This window comes from Sorex araneus, chromosome 11 (genome assembly GCF_027595985.1).
Source record: "Sorex araneus isolate mSorAra2 chromosome 11, mSorAra2.pri, whole genome shotgun sequence".
NCBI classification, from domain to species: domain Eukaryota; kingdom Metazoa; phylum Chordata; class Mammalia; order Eulipotyphla; family Soricidae; genus Sorex; species Sorex araneus.
The window spans coordinates 50,146,734-50,164,416 of record NC_073312.1 but is presented as its reverse complement, the minus strand read 5'-3'; the positions used below and the strand labels follow the sequence as shown (position 1 = coordinate 50,164,416).

Below are 17,683 nucleotides of genomic sequence, written 5' to 3'. Positions count from 1 at the left end.
CTGTCCAAGATCAAAGTACAATGACGTGTCAGAGACCAAGTCTCAGCCTCCTGGCTCCAAAGCCTGTGCTCGGAACAGAAATGAATAAGCAGCCTTCTCATCTTTGAAAAACTAAACCTAGCAAAGGAATAAAAATTAGAAAAATAGCTTTCTCTGCGGAATCACCATGGCGGCCGGGACCCTGTACACATACCCTGAAAACTGGAGGGCCTTCAAAGCCCTCATCGCAGCGCAGTACAGCGGCGCTCAGGTCCGCGTGCTCTCCGCACCGCCTCATTTCCATTTTGGCCAAACCAACCGCACCCCCGAGTTCCTGCGCAAATTTCCGGCCGGCAAGGTCCCAGCCTTCGAGGGCGATGACGGCTTCTGTGTGTTCGAGAGCAACGCCATTGCCTACTACGTGAGCAATGAGGAGCTGCGGGGCAGCACCCCCGAGGCTGCAGCCCAGGTGGTGCAGTGGGTGAGCTTTGCCGACAGCGACATCGTGCCCCCAGCCAGTACCTGGGTGTTCCCCACCTTGGGCATCATGCACCACAACAAGCAGGCCACAGAGAATGCCAAGGAGGAGGTGAAGCGGATTCTGGGGCTGCTGGACGCGCACCTGAAGACGAGGACTTTCCTGGTGGGCGAGCGCGTGACCCTGGCCGACATCACAGTTGTCTGCACCCTGTTGTGGCTCTACAAACAGGTTCTGGAGCCTTCTTTCCGCCAGTCCTTCCCCAATACCAACCGCTGGTTCCTCACCTGCATCAACCAGCCCCAGTTCCGGACGGTCCTGGGGGAGGTGAAGCTCTGTGAGAAGATGGCCCAGTTCGACGCCAAGAAGTTTGCCGAGAGCCAGCCCAAGAAGGAGACTCCACGGAAGGAGAAGGGTTCCCGGGAGGAGAAGCAGAAGCCCCAGGCCGAGCGGAAGGAGGAGAAGAAGGCCGCCGCCCCTGCTCCTGAGGACGAGATGGACGAGTGTGAGCAGGCCCTGGCTGCAGAGCCGAAGGCCAAGGACCCTTTTGCTCACCTGCCCAAGAGTACCTTCGTGCTGGACGAATTCAAACGCAAGTACTCCAACGAGGACACGCTGTCGGTGGCGCTGCCGTACTTCTGGGAGCACTTCGACAAGGACGGCTGGTCCCTGTGGTTCTCTGAGTACCGCTTCCCCGAGGAGCTCACCCAGACCTTCATGAGCTGCAACCTCATCACAGGGATGTTCCAGCGACTGGACAAGCTGAGGAAGAACGCCTTCGCCAGTGTCATCCTCTTTGGAACCAACAACAGCAGCTCCATTTCTGGCATCTGGGTCTTTCGCGGCCAGGAGCTGGCCTTTCCGCTGAGCCCGGACTGGCAGGTGGACTACGAGTCATACACATGGCGGAAGCTGGACCCCGGCAGCCAGGAGACCCAGACGCTGGTCCGAGAGTACTTTTCCTGGGAGGGGGCCTTCCAGCACGTGGGCAAAGCCTTCAATCAGGGCAAGATCTTCAAGTGACCATCGCCTGCCGTCGCCGCGCCGCCTGCACCTGCCCTCCGGGGAGATGGGGGTCATTAAAGGAAACTGAACATTGAAAAAAAAAATTAGAAAAATATTTCACAAATGGCTTAATAATAAAATAAAATAAAATAAAATTAGCACATTAAATTAGAATTAGTATGCAAACTAATATGCCCATTAAACTGACCCTGGCCCTCTGTGCACATTAACCTCTAATATCTGAGTTCATTAGTGATGGAGTGTAGTTTCTCAATGGTTTAAATATGGTGCCCCTACATTCAAATTGCCAGTGTTTAAAATACCCTTCAAAAATCCCTGCCCTTCAGGAACTTGCAGTCTATACTGAGAGGTCAAAACCACCATGAACTCTAAACAGTGGAAAGAAATTTCAAGGGCTAGATAGAGTGTACATTGATTAGTGCCTTGAAGCTGACCGGTTCGACCCTTAGCCTCCCAAATAGTCCTTTGAGCCCTGCTAGGAATAATTCCTTAGCACAGAGCCAGGAGTAAGTCTTGAGCATTGATGATGTGGACCATTCCCTACCCCACAGCAAACAAGCAAACAAAAAGTCCCAGCTCGTTCCCTATAAGCTAGCCTGATAATAAATTAGGGGGGCATCGAGGTAATACAGTGCATGGGGAACTTACCTATAGGCTGACCTGGGTTTGATCTCCAACATCCTACACAGTCCCCTAGGTCTTGCCATGAGTAATCCTTGAGCACAGAGCCAAGAATAAGCCCTGAACACCACTGAGTATGACCTACAAAAAAAGAAAAGGAAAGAAAAAGAGCAAATCATATATTTTAAATTGAGTGATAATATAGCAGGTAGGGCATTTGCCTTACACGCAGTCAACTCAGGTTCAATTGCCAGCATCCCAGGTGGTCTCCCAATGACCACCAGGAGTAATTCCTGAGTGCAGAACCTGGAGTAACCCATGAGTATCACTGGGTGTGACCCAAAAGCCCAAAAAGAAAAGGAAATAGACTGTGCTACAAGGAGCACTACAAGGGAGCACTGAGCCGCCAGGTGAGGCTGCACTGAAGTGATGTTTATAGTTCCAAGAGCATGGCAAGAGGAGTCTGACCACCATAGGTCTGGGACATTTGGTCTAGAGAAGGCCCACAGAGCCGAGACATGAGGCTGATGGATTTGGAATGGGCTAGCAAGGAGGCCAGTGTGACTTTAGGGAGTCTGAGAGGAGAGGACAGAGGGAGAGGGGCAGGCCAGGCCAGACTTGGGCCAGGAGACTGCTGGAATATTTGTGTCCACTGGTATATTCCAAGCTCTCACTTCAGCGACAAACCTTTGTTGCTTCACTTTCTGTGCTCCAGAAATCAAGCAGGACTCTACTGGGTGCTGGTGCTCTGGTTCCTCAGAAGGCCGGTGCCGAGGAGGAGGGTGCTGTATTCAGAAGGTGGGGTTTGCGCTCAGGGTCTAAATCCATACCAGGACATTGGTAAATTGCCTTGGCACAGAAAGCCTGAGCTCTTTTTGTCTGTAGATCTCACTCAGGGTGACACAAGATACAACTAAGAGACTTTTTCTTCAATTAAATGTAATGCACAGGGCTGGAAGGATAGTACAGAGTTAAAGCACTTGCCTTGCATACAGCCAACTCAGGCATGATCCCCAGCACTGCTAGAAGTCACTCTTGAGCACAGAACCAGGAGCAAGCCCAGAGCACAGATTAGTGTGTCTAAAATCCAAAATCACCACAGCAACAGGTATAGGACTTGATAGTATAAGAGTTAAGATGCTTTCCTTGCACATGGCCAACCCAGGTCCTGTTCCGGGCACCACTTATGAGCCCTCAAGCACCACCAGGCATCCTGAGCACAGAGTCAGGAGTAAGCCCTGAGCACTGCAGGACCTGGCCCAAGATAAATAAACAAATACATGTTATATTGTTATTACCCAGTGAATGAATTATAAAGCACTTTGTATAAATGACATATATTATTTATTATTACTGGTATTTGGGCTGGAGCGATAGCGCAGCAGGTAGGGCATTCATTCACCTTGCAAGCGGCTAACCCAGGTTCGATTCATTTGTTCCTCTCAAAGAGCCCAGCAAGCTACCGAGAGTATCTCGCCCGCACAGCAGAGTCTGGCAAGCTACCTGTGGCGTATTCAATATGCCAAAAACAGTAACAAGTCTCACCATGGAGACGTTACTGGTGCCCGCTTGAGCAAATCTATGAGCAATGGAATGACAGTGATACAGTGATTACTTATATTTAACAAAATAATAATTAAAATATATAATAAGAACTGGTTCTTTCACCAAGAAGTGATTGCTCATGGCAAGTGGTTTGTCTTCCCAGTTCCTTCCTTTTAAAAGAAGTGGGGGGCCAGAGAGGTAGTACAGCAGGTAGGGTGTTTGCCTTGCATGCAGCAGACCCAGGTTTGATCCCTGGCATCCCATATGGTTCCCTGAGCACCGCCAGGAGTAATTCCTGAATGCAAACACAGGAGCATCCCCTGAGCATTGTCACGTATGACCCAAAAAGCCAAAAAATATAATAAATAAAAATAAATGCAGTGGGGCTCTAGAAGTCAGTGCATAGGTTGGAGGAGCTGTGCTCTTCTGTGAACCAATATTCACACAGGTGGATATTTTATCTCCTTGTGCATTCTTTTTTAAAAAATTTATTGAATCACCACGAGACAGTTACAAGCTTTCATGTTTGGGTTACAATCACACAATGATCAAACATCCAGCCCTCCACCAGTGCACATTCCCCACCACCAATATCCCCAGTTTTCCCCCCCTTTCCCACCCTCCCCCTGCCTCCATGGCAGACAATATTCCCCATACTCTCTCTCTACTTTAGGGCATTATGGCTTGCAACACAATCACTGAGAGGTAATCATGTTTGGTCCATTACCTACTTTCAGCACATATCTCCCATACTAACTAATTCCCCCAGCCATCATTTTTCTAGTGATCCCTTCTCTAGTTCATCTGCCTTCTCCCCTCCATTCACGAAGCAGGCTTCCAGCTATGGGACAATCCTCCTGGTCCTTGTATCTACTGTCCTTGGGTGTCAGCCTCATGTGATGTTATTCTATACTCCACAAATGAGTGCAGTCCTTCTATGTCTGTCCCTCTCTGACTCATTTCACTTAGAATGATACTCTCCATGTTTATCCATTTATAAGCAAATTTCATGACTTCATCTCTCCTAACAGCTGCATAGTATTCCATTGTTTAGATGTACCAGTTTCTTTAACCAGTCATCTGTTCTAGGGCACTTGAGTTGTTTCCATATTTTGGCTATTATGAACAGTGCTACAATGAACATATAAGTACAGGTGTCATTTCTACTGTGCTTTTTTGCATCCTCGGGATATATTCCCAGAAGAGCTATTGCAGGGTCATATAGAAGCTCAATTTCCAGTTTTTGAAGGACTGACCATATTGTTATTCTTAGTGGCCACATAGCATAATTTACTCTCAGCAATAACCAATGGGATTAGTTTGCCATTTTTCACTGGCATAATTGTTCTGAAAGATACTTCCATATGGATCCATACTGTTTTAGAACTGATGCCTATCAGTGGAGTTCCTGAAGTTCTACATAAAGATGCTATTAGTAATGGCTGCAGTTTCTAGTGTCTGTGGTTCCATTGTCAAATTTAAATGCATTGGGATAAAAGAGACACTGAGAAGATTGACATGGGAGGGTTTGAAAAATGAAAAGCCAATAATTGATGCCATCAGCACACCTGGGAGTGACTCATGATCAAGGAAAGAAAAGTGTCCGTAAGCCCTAGCAGGCCCACCTTTACCACATTTCTTGTCCCATGATCTGGACCATATTTCATTACTCCTGATACATGATACACCCAGGCCCCAGTGAAAGTCCATAACTCTGCTTCTGAGCAAAGCATCCAGGCCCTGACCAGGACAGAAGAAGGACAGTCAAACCATTCCTGCTCCAAGTCCAGAGTCCACTTCTCTCCACAGAAAAGCTCTTATGTGGGCAGACTGACCCAGCAAAGGCTTAACTTTGACTGTGTTCATGCACGAAAAGTTCTCAATTAAAACCACAGGACTCACTTGTGCTCTGATGCACAGAAGAGGCCTTTATGTAGTATAACAGGGATTCACAGAAGCTGTAGGAATGTCGAGATCTCAAGTCTGGGGAGATGGAGCTGAGCCTGGTCTGAAGCCACCCCTCAGACTCCTCCATCAGTGACCCTCTACCCCCAAGCACAAGGGTTTCCAGACTAATCAAGCATATGGAGAAATAATATGCCACTTTTCTTTGTGACTAAACAATTGCCCATTATTTGAAAAGAATTTTTTGAGTTTAGTTATTCATCTGTTCATGGATAACTGGGTTGTTTGCACCTTATGGCTAAAGGTAAATAATGTTGATATGCTATTTATATTCAAGCATTTGTTTGAACACTTCTATGCAATTCTTGGTTATGTACCATGGAATAGAATAACTGAACCAGGAACTTCATGCTTAACTATTTATGAATTGTCAAATTGCCTTGCACCTTTTTTTATATTATTGTCCATTTCTCCCAATAATGAGACTTACAATTCATTTATTTGCAAGTAGCTGCAATTCTACCCTTTTCACAATGAAAGGCATCTCAGCATGGTTTTAATTTACATTTCTCTAATATCTAATGTTACTTTGTCATTCATTTGACTATTTTTGTGGTCCATTTGACTATCTTCTATTGAAAAATGCCTGCCCAGTGCTTTTTTCCCCCTTGGCTTATTTATTCCTTCATTTGCTGCATTGTAACGCTATGCATTCCAAGTAAAGACCCTTCTAATACATATAACTTATAAATATTTTCAAGATTTTCTGGCTTGTCTCTATAGTCTACTTTGAGTATTCTTAGATGCACAATTTTTTTTCATTTTGATGACGTCCAATGTATTGATTTTTTTTGTTTATTTTGATGTTAATTTAAAGAAATAGATACAAAATCCAAGGTCATGAATATATGCTATTAATTTTTTAATTAATCTTATCATTTGTACTATGAGATTTAGATCTTTAATTCATTTGGGTTAATTTTACATGCTATTAAGTCTACCTTCACTCATCTGTTTATGATTTTATCTGCATGTGTAGTGGGAGACTAATGCCAGTGAGTAATTGCCTTAATTTGTTACATAGATTTGAAATAAATTGAACAATAAAAGCAAATAAATATTCTTTAAATATGTAAGTTCACACACACACACGCACACACATTGCGCGCGCGCACGCACTGCCCTCTGGTGACCACATGAGAAATGGCAAGAGTGTCCTATGTACCAAGGTTTTAACCCAGAATAATTCAAACGAAAATATTTTTAGAGTTGCTAGTGGATCTAAACAAATTCTGTGAGATTAAATGCTCTATTTTGTCATAAGATGGAAGTCATATTATCAGCTCATGCTATTAAAAAGTGAGATTGGGCACGTTCAGGGTGGTATGGCCATAGGCAGTCTCTTGCCCCTGTGCCTGGCTGTCTTCACTGGGATCTCTTGAAGGGGGGCGGGTTGAGTTACCCTCCCTGCCCTGAGCAGAGCCCCGGCAGCCAAAGGCCTCTGGAACCCAGCAACAGCCATACTCAAGGCCACTCTCTACATGTTCAGATGAGCCTCACGCATAAAGGAACTGGCAGAGGAACCCAGGTATGCGGGACCTAGGGCTGAGATCTCCAAGCCTGCACTGATAGGGACTGGGCCTCCTCCTCCCAGATCCCCCATTTTCCAGTAGCTTGGCAGCCACACCCACAAACTGCCCCTGGCACCGTGTAAACCTATAAACGGCCAAGATCCAGAGTCTATAAACAAAGCTCCTGGAAGACGTTACTGGTGCCCGCTTGGGCAAACTGGTGATCAACGGGATGATAGTGATACAGTGATACAGCGATACTATTAAAAAAGACAGTGCAGCAATTCATACCAAGTGTGGAATTTGGGTGACTACCTGAGTCAGTATCGATTCTACAGCAGAAAATGGGAACAAGGTCTGCATCCTCCCCATGCTACAGGGAGTAGGGGAGGAAAGTGATAGTTGCCATCACAATTGTGTATTTCTGGTTGAAGAAAATAGTATCTAAAATCAAAGCACATTCATGGAATCTTTATTTAAGTAATAAAAACTTTTAGAAAATTGGAAAATAAGCATACGTGCAGAATTACATGGAATCATTCTATTTTTCTAGCTACTTTTTTCAATTTTTTGAGTAATTGTCCAAGACAATAAATGGCTTGAAATATCATCTATGATTTCTTTAATTCCTTAATATATCCAATTCACCAATACTTGAGTTTCAATTGCAACATAGAAATATATTGCCAAAAAATATTTTATTTTAATCCTCTTCTTGCCTTTTAAATTTATCTTTATAAGAATCTCTCTGCAGATCTAAAAATTATGACAATTTAGTGTTTAGCGTGCAAGTCCTGCCTGTCATTTACTTCTAAGGACTTTGATTTTAATTTTCACTAGATTTAGTATGAAACTTTCAGAATAAATATGATTTCCATTTATTAAGCTCTAACTTATAAGTATTAATGTATTTTGCCGCATTCAAAACTTTTGGTCTACTAATTCCTCATTATAGCTTTCTAGTATGTTTTGAAGGGAGTGGTTTATCATTTCATATTTAAAGAACTCATATTCCTTAGTTTTTAAAACTGCATTTATTTATTGGTTTTTGGATCATACTGGGTTGACTGTTCTCAGGAGTCACTTCTGGCAGGACCACATGGAGTGCTAGAAATTAAGTCTGGATCAGTTGCATGTCGGGCAAATACTCTACTCACTGTATTACTTCTCTATTTTTTATAGATGGAATAGAAGTAATTTAAGAAGTAATTATCTATTACTTCTTGGGAACTGTACTAGCTCCCAAGACTGTCTAACTTTTTGAAGTATATTGATGTGACAATAATGTTTGGAGGCTCAAATGCTGAATACATACTGTGCATGCTTCAAGAAGCTGGGTACAATCTGGGATTCTGACCTTCTGCATGGTCCCTGAGCATCACCAAAAGTGAACTTTGATCTCAAAGTTGGGAGTACGCCCTGAGCATCACTCTGCCTTGAGGGGGCTAATCTGGTGAACATCTGGTCCAGAGTCTGCTAACAGAAAGATGTGGAGACACACAGGAAGGTGTGGATAAAGGAGGAACCACTGCTGGGGAAACAGGCACCAGATGTCAGACTGTTTTCTGTCTTGGACAGACCTGATGATATAGGAATGATTCCCACACATTTGGACTACATTTTGGTTTTTTAAATTTTAATCTCTATCTAAAACAGCATGTTTCTGAACAGGAAGATGAAAGTTGAAGGCTGAACTCAAATCAAACCTCAAGCCCTCAGTGACCGATGACAAGATTTGGAGCATGAACACCCTCGGCAGGTAAAAGGCCACTGAAAAGGAGGTTGAAAAAATAAACATGGTACAGTGGTCACTCAAAGACCAGCTGTGACTTGTAGGAAGCCAGCCCACCTTTCTGTGGCTAAGTTTCCTCCTCTAAACAGTGAGCTGAAAGGTGGAGTCTTTCATGGAAAGTTCTTTTTGGGAATCTGGCTATCTGCAAAAGTCTGGGAGCAGGCGGGGGGGGGGGGGGTCCGTGCTAATGACCTTAGTCCTCTTCCTCTTGACACAGCTTCTCCTCACTCTCCTTGACCCTGAGCCACTTTCCCATTGGAAAGGGGGTTTGAGATTCTTATTGGGAATCCCTGTTCTGGAAGAAGCCAGAGCCAGGCATCCTTGGTGTACACATGTGTGTGAGTATGTAAATGTGTGTATGTGTGCATGTATAAGAGGGGTAGGAGGATACCATACACTCAGGTCATCCTGATTACTGTGATAGTCTAGAGAGATCTTATACTGAAAGTCCCACTAGGCACAGAAACTTCTAGAAACCGAGTTTAATCCAGTGCACAGAGCCAACAATCCTGCCCTTGAGGGCTTCCATCTCCTCAGGAGTCAGTTATTCACAAGAGGCAGCAAGCAGAATAGACAGTGTCCACAGGCCTTGTAACCCCCCTAGATACAGTCAACCCCCAATAGGATTGGGACTGATAAGCTGACTGAAATACATAAGCAGACTTTGATTCAACCCATGGGGTCTCTTTTCAAAGAACTGAGTGGGGATGTGTAGGTCTATGCTTGGGGCAAGGCTGGCAGACCCATAGCTTATGTCTTACATTGTCCAAGGTCTGAGGGCTATTTCTTTAAGAAAGAGCTGTAAGGTGCAGTGGATGATGTAGGGAGCTTATGGTCAGAGGTCAGAGATAGACCTCTGAGAATCCATTCCCATCTCTTGCCCATCTATCCCCTTCCCCTCCTCCAACCTGAAACCTAGAACAGGATGTGGGGGAGCATTACACTGACTCAGTGGGAACAACCTTGCAGTGGTTGCTCCCTGCCAAGACCTCCAAAGAGTAGGAGGAAGGAGGCCTCATGATAAATGTTAAGGCAGAGCCCCAGAGTAGAGATCAGAAGGCACCAAAGAAAAGAGTGGCCATAAACTGTGATGGTGATCCAATGACTGGGGCACTGCCTCATTGTAGGAATTGTCATAATCTTTCCAACAAAGTCTCTATCCAAAACAAAAATCCTCTCCAGAGAAAGTCTTCAACACACACCACCCATTCCTCCTTTGGCCACATGCCATTCCTGGGAGACTGAGAGTCTGTCCACCTCTTTAGCAAGAGACAGGGTTGTGGACTGGATATCTCAGGGAATCCACAGCATCTTTTGACTGCTTTAGCAAACATGCAGCATTGCTGCTATATGATCTAGTATTTGTCCCGTAGAGCAGAAGATACATCAGGCGCTTCTCAGAAGACGCAGAAAGAGCAGCTCTCCTACCACAACCAGCCATGCACACACAGTGCAGATACGGGTTTAGCCCATCATTGTACAAATGGAAACAAATGCCTACCTGCCTCTAGAGAAGGTGTGTCAGAGGAAGAGTGGAACTTGGAGAGGAGACAAAGACAAAGGGACAAGAAAGATGAAATTGGGGGTTATCTCTGCCATTAGACAACATCATCCAGTCTCTGAAGACAAGACTAGGTCCCAACAAGGTGGGGAGGTACCAGGATCACGGGGACAGGGGGAATTCAAGGTTCCTAGGGTTCTGACTCTGTGGTAGCCATTCCCAGGGCAATTGGAAGTCAGGACCTGAAGTTTTAAGTCCATGGTTTTAAGCAGGAGCAGCAGGGTTGGGGCCTAATACCCACCCATGGTGGAAGATTTGGAACCTAACTCAATGGGTTCTGTCTCTTGGTTTTTTGTTTGTTTGCTAGCTTGTTTAATTTTTGTTTGGGGGCCATTCCCAGCAGCCTGCTCAGGGTTAACTCCTGGGTCTTTGCTCAGGGAATCATTCCTGGCTCTGTGCTCAGGGAACCACTCCTAGCAGTGCTTGGGGGACTGTGTGGGGTGCTGGGGATCAAAACCAGGTTGGTTTCATAAAAGGTAAAAACCTTACCCACTGTATAATCGCTCTGGCACAGGGTTCTGCCTCTTAATTGGATTATGTTACTGATGTTGAATATGCTCAGAAGTGCCCTGTACCAGGGCCTATGATTCCCAGCATCCACTTGTTCTTGTCCACTTCTCCATTTCCTTGCTACTCTTCAAGACAAATGTCTCCCAGTGACAGGATGCCGCTGGCGCCACCCCTGGTAATCTTGCTGTCTTCTAGTTTTGGCATGTTTGAAACAAGGTTTGGTGTGCAGAACGCAATGGAGACAGCAAGCTCTTCCGGGTTAAGAAAGCACAAGGTCATAGAGTATGGATTGGCAAAGCATAGTTTCAATATTCCTAGCCTCATGATCCCCTTTAAAAACTTGTTATACCATCTGATTAAGGATGACAGAGATAAATGTTGGAGTTGCCACTACTTTCCCAGGGATAGAGCAGGAATAGCGGTGTTCCGTGCTACGTCGATGTGCCCCGCCCTTGGAGCTGGTTGTGTGCTCTAAACAAGAGAAGGCAGTAGAGCCCAGATGGAACACAGAAAGCTCCAGCTGTCTTAGTGAATGACCAAGAACCAGAGGAGTGATTCCCGGTTCTGTTCCGTAAGACCAGTAGAGGGGCCTAGTGTCTGCGCGGTGCTCGGGGAAGATGCCGGGATTCCAAGTATTGCTACTTAGTTTTGTCGGCCAAGAAAGGGTGCTAGCTAGATTCACTGTCGCAACAGATTCAGTGTGGGGGGGGGCGGGGCGGGGTCCCAGGACTGCCTAGTTGGAATGTCAGGTTTGCTTTGCAGCGGGCCGGATGATTAAAGGATAGTCGTTTTCCTGCGCTAGTTCTCGGCCCATGCTGAACTTGCCTTTGGGCTTTGCCTCCAAACCATCCCCGCCCCGGAACCCTTTGCCTGCCTCTGTGTTTCCGGTCGGCGCGAGGAGTCTACGCACGGAACGGGCACTTCCGCTTCCGGTGGCGTCCATGCGGGCCGGAGGAGCAGCGGTTGTGGACCCGGTAACGGCCATGGGCGGGGGCGGTCACAGCGAAGGGGTGGCGGGGTCCGGGACTCTGCACGCCTCGTGAGTGGAGCGTGTGGTCGGGACCGCCGTCGGGTCCTCCCGGACGGGCTTCTCTTCCCAGGGGTCCCGGAGGCGTTGGGGTGGGGGGTGGGGTATCCTGCCCGGGTCGCCCCGCCGGGTGACTTAGACCTGCGCCCCCCGGACTGGCTGCAGGCTATGCCCGGGAGGAGAAAGACTCGATCTGCCCCGCGGGCAGCTCGGTTTGTCGCCCAGACCACAGGGCTCTCATTGGTTTCAGAGTCCTCCCTCCAAGAACCCACAGTTCCTGGCCGTCTACGGGTGTAGACGAGCTGCCCCTTTCACTTGGCGTGTGTGTCAGCGGGCACTTGACTCCTTCGGCCTCGCCACCTGGCACAGGAGTTTGGATTTCCCTCTCCGGGCAGTGCAGAAGTTCATTCAGTACCTTTATTAAATAAAGTGTGGTGACAGCGTCTCCGTCCCCCTCCCCATCCCTCTTTTCGGTTGAAGGTTACTGGGTTCGAGGGTTTTGTGCACCCCGATGTCCTTTAGAAACCTGCCAGTTCCGTGGTTCCCAGCCTACGGACCATGGATTCCATGCCCCCCCCCCCAGAAATCACTTGTAAGGTTTCATTCAAGTCCATGTTCTCACAACTTTGACCAGAATGGATCCCAGTTCACATACTGGTCGTCTGACTGGCTTTCAGATATTTACAGAGAATGCTATTAAAAGGTTTTACAGTCAGCCACACTGGAAATAACACTGAGTTATGAACGTTAACATTTTTAGTATCTTTATCTTGAAAATAGTTTGTTTATGAACAGCTTCCTTAGTCTAATTGCCTCTCCAGTCTTATCCTGTTTGATAGCCACTAGTAACATATGGCTATTTCAGTTTGAATTAACATTTAAAATTTAGTTATTCCATGCCCACTAGGTACATTTTTATGTTTCATTAGCTACATGTGGCTCTGCCTACTACGTTGAAAAGCATAGAATGGTTGCATTTTGACATAAAAAGACAGTACCAGGGTAGACACTTACAATGAATAAAAAGAAACCTAAGCAGAGATAGATAATGGCATAATAGAGCAAAGTGATTTTTGCGATAGTACTAGTATTTACCCTTATTGGGTATGCATATGTTTATGTATAAATATATTAATGTGTGTATATTATACCATGCTTTTCTCACCCCACCCTTCTCCATTCAGTGTAAATTAACATTGCTTGTGAATTGGTAAAAAAGACACAATGGAGACTAAGGACCAGAAGAAACACAGAAAGAAAAATAGCGGGCCCAAAGCGGAGAAGAAAAAGAAACGACACCTACAAGATCTGCAGCTTGGAGATGAGGAGGATGCCCGGAAAAGAAACCCCAAAGCTTTTGCAGTACAATCTGCTGTGCGGATGGCTCGCTCCTTTCACAGGTATGCTTGTTCTGAACCGTTTGTTCTTTTTAAACAGATAACATTTGGGTTCATGATTCCAGTCTAGCTCTCAAGGAACTCTGCCATATTTGTCTACTAAAATCAAAAACTTTTCTTGTTAGCTACTTAGACACCAGCATCTGCACAGCAATTTGCCTTTCTAGCCCAGGAGAAGAGCTTGACTTTTTCTTTATAGAATTTGTTTGTAAGGGGTACAAGAGAGATTCAGTGGTTTGAGAGCATGCTTTACATGCAGGAGGCCCAGGGTTGGTCCCCAGCACCCTGTGGTCCTCTAAGCCAATCACAGAGCTGGGAGTAGAATCTGAGCATTGTCAGGTGTGACCCAACCTCCTCCCCCCCCCCAGTATTTAAAAACTGGAAATTTTAAATATATATTAATGGTACTAGGTGGATTTTTTTCTGGGCAGTTTTATGTAATTATATCTAATATGAAATGGCTTTTCTAAATTGTTAGATGCATGTTCTTTATTGATGAATTTTTTGTTTTTCTTTTTTGGATCACACCTGGTGATGCACAGGGGTTATTCCTGGCTCTGCACTCAGGAATTTCTCCTGGCGGTGCTCAGGGGACCAGATGGGATGCTGGGAATCAAACCCGGGTCGGCCACATGCAAGGCAGACGCCCTACATGCTGTGCCCTACCTGAGTCACTCCAGCCCCTGAGTTTTTTAATGTATTTTGTGAACACCTCCCAAGAAGTGCTGAGAGTGAGCAGAGCCACTTACGGCCAACCAGGAAGCTGGATAATTCAATGTTTGAGCCCGATTAGTCAGTGAACTGCTATTTAGGCACATTGGTGCCTGGGAATCATTCAGTGACAGGAATTATTCTAAGGATCTCGTGCATGCCAAGCTTGCATTCCAGCCCTTTGAGCTAGTCCCCAGCTCCTATATGTAGTGTACTTTATTGTTTGTATGTGTATGTTTGTGTGAAACAAGGTCGTTTTTACCAAAACAAGTTCTTTAAGTTTTTAATTGAAAAAATTATTGAACTTTATAGGTTTATCAAACAAAGCTGTGCATGTGGCAGATCTGGGTTCAATGTTCAGCACCTCATAGAGTGCCCTGAACCTGCCAGGAGTGATCATTTTAAGTAAAGAAGTAGGAGTGAGTAAGCCCTGGCAAAAACAAGCCCAAAAAAGTGAGTGGAGGAGAAGGAAGGGAATATGTGTTCAAAAGAGAGCATAAGCTTGAAAGTGCAGACAAGCAAAGAGACATAGTAAGATACTTGTTCAAGGGAGAACATGAGCTTGAAGAACAAATCAACCATGGTTAAATTGCATTCTTCCAGAAAAAGGATCAAGTTTAACCCCAGAGCTTCTGCTCGTACTCACTGTGGTATACTGCCTCAATGTTTACTTTTTGTTTTCTTTTTCAAACTATTGTATTCAACAGATGAAATCGCATTTAAGGTGTGTTTAGTTTTTAGCACTCTATTGTTAGTCTGTTGTCCATTTACCTTAATGCAGATGTTTGCATTCGCCCTCGTTAGCATTCCATCCACATGTACTTTCTGCTCTTTTTAAAGGCATGATGCCTTTTGTATTTTGAAAATGATTTTTTTTTTATTTAAACAACTAGGACCCAGGATTTAAAGACCAAAAAGCATCATATTCCAGTGGTCGATCGAACCCCTCTAGAGCCCCCACCGATAGTGGTGGTGGTGATGGGGCCTCCAAAAGTTGGAAAGAGTACTTTGATCCGGTGCCTCATACGGAACTTCACCAGGCAGAAGCTGACAGAGATCAGAGGTCCTGTAACCATTGTGTCAGGTAGGAGGATCTTCCGTGACAAATTTTACTACTAAGTTTAAACAAATCCTGTCACTTCGTGTTAGCCTCTTTTGCTGAATTGACTATCATTTCAGAAAAGGACAAATTCCCTGAGTTGCCTGTCATGTGGATAATGTACCCTATTCTGACCACTGTGCATCTGCCATGTAGCTGGTTTATGCTAATCCTCACCACTTACCACTTAGTATCTGCTTGCCCTCATGAAGTGCATTTCTGTGTGAGGGAATTTGTCACTCTCTTTATGAGAGCTCTGGAAATCTTTCTCAGACTGAGGGGGAAATGGAGCAGATTTCCAAAAACAGCAGTGCTGAGATCTCTTGTAGCAATAATATGGTTGGATTGAAGCTTTCCTTAAAGGCATTCCTGTCATCCCAGTAGATTCTGTGCAGCTTCATTTTGAAGTAATAACTGTTGAGTGAACACTTGTTAAATTAGATGTGAGGATGTTTTTAGCAGTAGTGGTAGCCTGGGAATCTTTTTAGGGTTAGAAGCATTGTGTTGCTGATGAACCAGGATCACAGTCAAAATGTATCTCTTTGTCTACCTGTTCTGGTAGGACTTTTGTCTTTGAGGACATTTTATTCACATGGATAGATTTTTCTGTTATTTAAAATTAGAAAATATATGTAAAAAACCAAGATGGAATTTATTTTATTTGATTCAGTTTTCTTCTTCAAAAATGAACTTTTGTACTCCTGTAGGTCTGTGTTCGGTGCTCTACTAGATGCAGTTTAAAATAATAATTATAATTAATGAATCCATTGTTTGAAGATTGTTTTAAAATAAAATTAACATTTTTTTCACTTCATAGGTAAAAAACGCAGACTAACCATTATTGAATGTGATTGTGACATAAACATGATGATTGATCTGGCTAAAGTAGCTGATTTGGTAAGTCAAAGGGTAGCATGATTTCTAATGGGGATTTAGAGCACCATTATATATTATTCCATGTTGAAAATAAGGAAAGTTTTTGTTATGGAGGAGCCATTGAGTATGGTAATTATTCATGTTATTATAATGGAAGGTGCACCGTGAAACGTGCTCTCAAATCTAAAAGCAAACTATGAACAGAAAACCTGTAGTGAATACAGCCAACTAGAACTCACTAAACTGGCTGTCTATACAATATAGTGCGATGAGTCGCTATTGACAATACATGGATGAGTTAACATGGCTGTGTTTATATAAAACTTTATTTACCAAAAATGTGTTTGGCCCAATGTTTGCTGATAGTCTCTTATCGGTGGCTTCCTTCATATCTTCTCTTTTAGGTTTTGATGCTCATAGATGCCAGTTTTGGATTTGAAATGGAAACATTTGAATTTCTAAACATCTGCCAAGTACATGGCTTTCCTAAAATTATGGGCATTCTCACTCATCTTGATTCCTTCAAATATAATAAACAACTGAAGAAGACGAAAAAGCGATTAAAACACAGGTTTTGGACAGAAGTCTACCCAGTAAGGAAGAGAATACATTTTTAATAATAATATTGTCTTTAAAAATAGAATGAGTAGGAGAGGTGACACATTTCTTTAGGGCTCTCCTCCTGAGTGCCCTTTGTGTATCTGTTCATAGTCACTGGAATATTGCCTTAAGAGAATCTCTTTCAGACATCTCAGCATCTCAGTTGGCTCTGTACCTCTGGGTATCATGCACTGTCTGATTTAAGTGGTTATGATTTAAAGTTATGCTGAAGTTTTTAGAGAACAGTAATAGTTGTGTACAAACACTGTCTCACTCCTCTTTCCTCCTCCAGACCACTATGGCTCTTGAGGCACAGATTTTATTTGGTTTCCAGAAATTTCACTGACAAACTCATATTAATTCCAGATAGGTGTTGTTGCCTGACCAGAGATCATTATTAAAATGAAATGTACTTTCAGTTCTGCTTCTGTGCAGCCCTTGCTAATGAGTGTTGAAAGAAGCTAGAGAATTTCTGACACATGGGCTCATTGGTTTGCTGGAAGTCTCATTTCTTAGAATTATTTGGACATAATATTAACAAAGACTTAATTGAAATGTATTAATTTATTACTGTTAGGGTGCCAAGCTGTTCTACCTCTCTGGAATGGTACATGGAGAATACCAAAACCAAGAAATTCACAACTTGGGACGTTTTATTACAGTTATGAAGTTTAGGCCTCTTACATGGCAAACCTCTCATCCTTACATCCTGGCGGACAGGTAAAAAGTGAATGTAAACTTTTTTTTTTTATCTCCTATGTATTTCAAGGCTGAAAAGGTTAAGAAAAACTTTTTTTTAAAATTTATTTTATTGAATCACCATGTGGAAAGTTACAAAGTTCTCAGGCTTATGTCTCAGTTATACAATACTCAAACACCCATCCCTTCACCCGTGCTCACACTCCACCACCAAAGACCCCAGTCTACCTCCCAACACCCGCCCCCCACCCCCATCCCCTCCTGTGTAATTGATAAATTTCACTTC

General features: G+C 44.2%; 2 protein-coding genes across 2 annotated transcripts in view; both read left to right on the top strand.

The window, feature by feature from the left end:
• The first annotated feature begins 152 nt into the window (after positions 1-152).
• On the top strand, positions 153-1,561 carry LOC129399335 (elongation factor 1-gamma). Its single transcript, XM_055118988.1, has one exon. The coding sequence runs from the start codon at positions 167-169 to the stop codon at positions 1,478-1,480; it is 1,314 nt and encodes a 437-aa protein (XP_054974963.1). The 5' UTR covers positions 153-166; the 3' UTR covers positions 1,481-1,561.
• Positions 1,562-11,915: 10,354 nt separating this feature from the next.
• BMS1 (BMS1 ribosome biogenesis factor) overlaps positions 11,916-17,683 on the top strand; it is a 33,044-nt gene continuing 27,276 nt past the window's right edge. The window contains exons 1-6 of the mRNA XM_055119573.1: positions 11,916-11,962; positions 13,200-13,415; positions 15,017-15,207; positions 16,040-16,119; positions 16,503-16,691; positions 17,276-17,418. Of these exons, the coding sequence (XP_054975548.1) occupies positions 13,240-13,415; positions 15,017-15,207; positions 16,040-16,119; positions 16,503-16,691; positions 17,276-17,418 (779 nt within the window). The 5' untranslated portion in view covers positions 11,916-11,962; positions 13,200-13,239. The remainder of the gene's footprint in view (positions 11,963-13,199; positions 13,416-15,016; positions 15,208-16,039; positions 16,120-16,502; positions 16,692-17,275; positions 17,419-17,683) is intronic.

Bases quoted from the DNA above. Each gene is read 5' to 3' on its own strand.
- LOC129399335 (XM_055118988.1), top strand. From the start codon at position 167: ATGGCGGCCGGGACCCTGTACACATACCCTGAAAACTGGAGGGCCTTC.